General features: G+C 33.4%; 1 protein-coding gene across 1 annotated transcript; it reads right to left on the reverse strand.

Moving 5' to 3' along the window:
* Positions 1-3281: 3281 nt before the first annotated feature.
* LOC132559283 (cyclin-dependent kinases regulatory subunit-like) lies at positions 3282-5772 on the reverse strand. Its single transcript, XM_060223898.1, has 3 exons — positions 5706-5772; positions 4274-4401; positions 3282-3550 (listed from the first exon to the last, which is right to left on the reverse strand). The coding sequence occupies exons 1-3, from the start codon at positions 5762-5764 to the stop codon at positions 3465-3467; spliced, it is 273 nt and encodes a 90-aa protein (XP_060079881.1). The 5' UTR covers positions 5765-5772; the 3' UTR covers positions 3282-3464.
* Positions 5773-6000: the final 228 nt, after the last annotated feature.

Here is a 6000-nt window from a genome sequence, read left to right on the forward strand (position 1 = left end):
AACGGTTCCGATATCATGAAATACTTAAAGTACCCATTTTTAACAAAAAACAATAATTATGTAATCATGAAAAAGTAAACCACAGTCACCATTACAAAAGTACTGATGTTTTTGAAAATTCAATCTAAGAGCAGTTTCACAATATTATTATGTTTTGACAGTAAGGAAATTTGAGATCCAAGACTGACCAAATTGCAAGGTCTTATCTCATGAAATATATGAAGCCCCAGTTCTCTTGAATGTGTTGTAAAATATTTGGTAAAGACTCTAAAAATTGGTTAATCTAAGGTATGAAACTGAGAGTGTCACCTAAGAGACAGTCAGAGAGACTGAATACAAGAGTTCCTTGAAAATGTATGTATCGCCTGCATAAAGTGTCACGGTCACCCAGAAATTGAACTGGATGTGCAACAATCAACCATAAAGTTGTAATACCAAATTTCATTTCTATAACTTGAAGCATAACCAAAGAAAGTCAAGAAAACAATATTCCTCGAGAATTTTCTGAGTTGAAAGGGGCATAACTCTGCCAAAAAGGGTCACAGACAATCGGAAATCAAACTTAATCTGTACCCTTGCAATAAGAAGCCATATATCAAATTTCATTTCGATAACTTGAAGCATAAACAAAGAAAGTCATGAAAACAATATTCCTAGAGAATTTTCTAAGTTCAAAGGGGCATAACTCAGCCAAGAAGGGTCACAGACAACCAGGAATCGAAGTTATTCTTTACCTTTGCAACAAAAAGCCATATGCCAAATTTCATTTTGATAACTCAAAGCATTACCGAAAAAAGTCCAGAAAGCTTTCGTACGGACGCATGACGACAGACAAAGTGATCCCTAAGTGTCCGCCAGCTCTGCAGGCGACACAAAAAACTAATTGTCAGGCAGTGTTCCAATAGTTTAAAAAAAAACAAGATTTTGATCTTGTTGGCATCCTGTAGGACATCTGTTCTATGTACTCGTACAATCAATAACATCTCAATAAAAAAGAAAGGACTTTATTAACCTCTGCTTGTCTATTATCAACAGGCTCTTCGGAATATGGTTGGGAAGCCTTTTAGTGACCAAGAACATCTCTAACAGAGAGCCACTACCTTACAAACTGTAACAATGAAATATCTGGAGATGATTTTCAAGCATTCAATTTTGGAAAAGAAGATAGCTCATCATATATGAAGAATTTTTTTTAAACGTTTATGTGATGCAGAAAAAAGGACATCTTTTGTTTATGGAAGTATACCATATTAATTCAGTTAACATTATACTGTGGTGACTAGCTAACAAGCGTTAGTTAAATTGGTAACAGATGTCTGATGAGTGTAAATGAAACTGAAACACTGACACAAATCTACAATTAAATTCTTCTTAACATATAAATGATTAATACTTTTTCAGTAATGTATCCGCTACATTTTAATATCACTACTAACATGAATTAAAACAGTTTTAACAGCACCGTAAAAACAAAGCACTATATACTGACATCAGTATAAGGGATGACATAAGATTTTAGTAGGGTCCTTCCAAATTTCAAAGTAATTGTGAATCAATATTGACAAGAGAAAATAGACATGTTGTTGGAGGGATATACTCCAAATAAGGATATTTCTATTTTCATTTCTGTTTATTTTAAAAATCTTAATTTAAAAGAAAGAACTATCCTGAACTCTTCCTACAAAAATTGTAGCAGTTGCTGATTTTAAGAAAAGAAATTTGGGAGAGCCCAGTCTAAATTATCTGACAGCCATCTCATCTATAACACAGCCACAACATTTCTTTATACAAAGAAGATATAATTTAAAAAGATAAGGATAACATGTTATATTCATATTTATATTCAAAACCCCTCAAAAAAAAAAATGTCAGTGGTTGTCATAAACAACTAAAGGGAGGTAACTGATCACACTAGTAAAAATAAGGAAAGTGTACCGCTGACCCATAATTTAAAGATTTAATGATATCAAATACTCAAAGAACTTAACAAATATGTAATTTCATATTGATTCACATAAAATTGCTATGATTTCTTGTAGGTAAATTAAAAAAATTTCATTTTTTTTTCTCACAAATGACTGTTTGCCTAACATTTATTATCTGCAAGATAATGTCACTATGATATCTTGTAGATGAATCCAAAAATATTATTGATTCACTCACATGTGATCCTGTGTTCATCATAAGCATTAAGATTCATTACAAGGGATTATAAACATAAATAGGATTTTCTGAAAAAATCTGGTTTTTTCTCAGAAAATGATCTGTGATCATCAAAACATTCTATAACACTAACATAAAAAATAACATGGAGATTCAGATAATATCAACAAAGTCATTAATATATACATAGCTACCATATAGCTGCTTATTTTTGCAGGGACCATATTTTTGCTATTTTACCGTACATTAAAAAAAAAATTCAAAAATTTAGTCTTTGAAATAATTTGACATTTGTGTAGATGTCCTTTTACATCCAGACTGCAAAATTTTGACTCGTTAAAACATATTTTGATTCTTTCAAAAGAAAATCCTGAAACTTTTCACTCGCAAAAATTACCAGGTATATGGTATGTCTAGCCTATGATAAACCCAGCTCTGTAAAATGCCCATCAAACATTATCATTCGACTTTCCAAGTTTGGAAGGTGAAATGTAGAAATATACACTTTTCGCATGATAATGTTAATACTACTTGTACTATGCTTTGACTTCAAGAATACATCATTGATGATCGTTTACAAAGGTCTTTTCCTGAAGAAATCAAGAGGTTTAAAATAACCAATTAAATTTTGTTATTTAGAGCTGAAACTCAAAACTAAACAGAAAATGCTCTAAATGTGAATATTTGGATTGGACAATGTAGATTTCTCATACAGGAATCTCGGCAGTGTGGTCCATTCTAAAAACTTTTTACTTAGAGTAGACACAGCTAACCTCTCTAAAGACAAGCTTCATTCATGTCTGGACTTATCATAGACTTAACACAGTAAAAAAAGAAATCTGTATTTCTCCTCTACCACAGTGGTGGACCAGCTCCAGCCTGTCGATCCTACTTTTGTAGTCAAAGTCGCAGTTGAATGATGAAATAATCCAAAATTATAAACAATTATGGGTTTTTGCACAAGTAGCAAAATTGTAAAGTTCATGAATTTATCCTTTGAAAATAAAGCATAAATACTGATTTGTATTCATGGAATGCTTAAATGTGATTTTTTTCTCATGTCATTCTTGTTTAGAAAATGAAAAAAACTAAGAAAAAAATTTCCATAAAACCCTGACTAAAAGTATACCCACTTAATGCTTAACAAAGTACACCTGTTATAAAGCTTCTCTCAGACACTCCTATTGTCTGAGGACTGTTTTTCAATCACACACTGAGCGACATCATTTTCTCTGTTGATCTGGATCTCAGACCAGCGTTTTCTCCATCAGTCCACCACAGATTCTGTGTTGAAAGCTTCATTAGTGTACCTGTGTGGGGATGGCCTGGGACACCTGGGATTTCTGTGTCTGTGGTACTGGTCGTCGAAACAGTAATACGTGTGGTTCTAAAAAGAGAGAATTTTTGATTTCTTCATGTTAATACAAGACTACAAACCAAAAATATAAAAACCTCTTTTGAAAAACTATGCTGTGCATCCGTCAATATATTGGTTTCAAGCCTTTTGTCAAGGATTAACAGATGTCAATAGTTTCGGTGTGTACATCAGTGAAAGATAATTTCTACTATCCAAATTTACTAGTTTTAGTATTGTTTGTTGAATTTAACACTATGTGAATAACCAGACCAGTTTTGAGGATGGGTTTCTTGAATGTGACTTGTGGCTTTTTCCCTACACATCTGATGGGAGGCCCACTTCAAGTCATTGACTAGGGTTAAGTGTCCTGCCCAAGGGAAAAAAACAACCACAGAACACGACAACCTGTGATCTGTTTTGTGAAAAACACAAACTGCTTTGAGTTGGGATCAAACCATACACATTGTGTCTTACCAAAGGTATAAATTAGTCTGATGTTTTGAACTGGGAAAATCTCTTGTCTGCCACATAGAGGAGAGGGATGGTTTCACCTCCCAAAGAATTGGGACAATGCATTACTCACTTCGGTTTTGTAGCACCTCCCAGTCATAGGTATTAAGACGTTTTTAACGATTCATCAACACATAAAAAGTCAATACGGACATCAACCGGTGCCTCCCAGTTTGAAATCCTCCATGAAATATGTTGAACATATAAACCATACATATTTATAGTGTTTTCACTTGTACACACCTGGTGAGTGCACCATGTAATGGATCCAGCCTGGGGACTGCTGCACACCAATATTTCGCCACTCTGTCTCCGTCATCAAGTGATTCTTCGGCACAAGCTTGGCAATATCAGGTGGTAGGATAACATGTCTGTTTAAACAAATTTAACACAAATGAGTGTCAAAAAATTGTTCTATCAATCTAAAAAGCAAGAAATCTCTCTTTGTCTTTCCTTTTATCAATAAATTGAAACAACAGAAATGGAACTGGAAACAATTCCAGGCACCGAGCTAGAGTTATTTCCCTCTTTTTCACTGGTTTGGGATGCAGACATTTTTGCCTCATTTCGATTTAGCAACTAATGGATTTTGAAGGAACTTTTTCAGAGTAAACTGAAGAATTTCAGAATTTGGCTTAAATGTGAAATAATTTCAATTTGGAATGAGATCCATTATCCTAAGAAACCAGAAAAAATGCCTGTTTTTCTTAGTAATCAAGTGTCCATATGTATAATATGTTTTTCCATTTGAAACACTTTCCACTTCAAACGATTTATATTAAAACACTAAAATAGATAGACTAGAAGATATGATTCCGGGTTTTCCATAACCCTAAAAAAACCTTCATTTTTATTCCATAATCTGACAAAAGACCCTAAAAAATCATGCATTTTACTTTCTTTCATGTATGATTTGAGTATGTGGAATCTTACAATTCGTAAGATTGAGAGTCCCAGGGAAAACCCTGATAATTTAAAATGGCTAAACATAACCTTTTATTCCATACAGCATGCTATTTTCAGACAACTCAAATTAGGGCAATATATGTGTAACCCTGGTAAAATACTAGCCGCAATATACTACTCGGCTAGAGAGAACTTCTAGACTAGTAAGCCAGGGGTCCCGGGTTCGATTCCTAGCGGAGGCCTTGAGATGAAAAATGACCTCTGTTACATATATATGTTATGACTGAAATTAAACATTTTTCTGTGGAAATATAGTCCAGACATCCAACACCATTGGTAAAGATTGAAAGACTTCCCATTGACATTTACACATAACTTTAGAAGCCAAACAAATACAAATGTGGTAATCATTTGAAGGTTTTACTATTCAGATTACCATTAAGATGCTTTTGTTTCCAATTTGAAAACTGAAAGAAATCGTTTTCTAATCATTCTATTTATCTTTTCTCTCCTCTTATCATTTCAAGGCATGTCAACTTTATATTAAGGTTATTCTATTCTGGGAAACAGCAAAGAATTAAAACTGCTTTGAAATTCCATGCTTTATCATAAGTCTAAGAATCTAGACCTATATAAAATGTGAATCTTGTGTTTATACACTATTCGCCAGTTGGGGTTTTGGTTAAGGATGAGCTTACTGCACAGAAGTGTGTTTTACAAAACACTTGACTAAATCTAGAGCTACTGTAACAGAAATCTTATGCCATACCTGTACTCAAAATGTTCATCAAAATATTTCTCTGAGTATGAAATCTGTTCCACAGGCATGATGGTGTTGATTAGTTAGAGCTCTGATCAAACACTTGGTATTATTGACCTGTAATAAAGAATCAAAACAATTCATCATACATTTCAGGGATTAATCTCGACAAATTTTACCACCAGTAAAAAAGGGAGTATTCCCCAAGAGGTATGTTTTCCCCTCTGAATATAAACAAATTTTCCATCAAGAAAGTATACTGAAAACATGGGGAAATTTCCTAAAAATACAGAAAATTTCTTCA

Source organism: Ylistrum balloti, unplaced genomic scaffold (genome assembly GCF_031769215.1).
Source record: "Ylistrum balloti isolate Yb309-2 unplaced genomic scaffold, AGI_CSIRO_Ybal_v1 Utg370882, whole genome shotgun sequence".
NCBI lineage: Eukaryota > Metazoa > Mollusca > Bivalvia > Pectinida > Pectinidae > Ylistrum > Ylistrum balloti.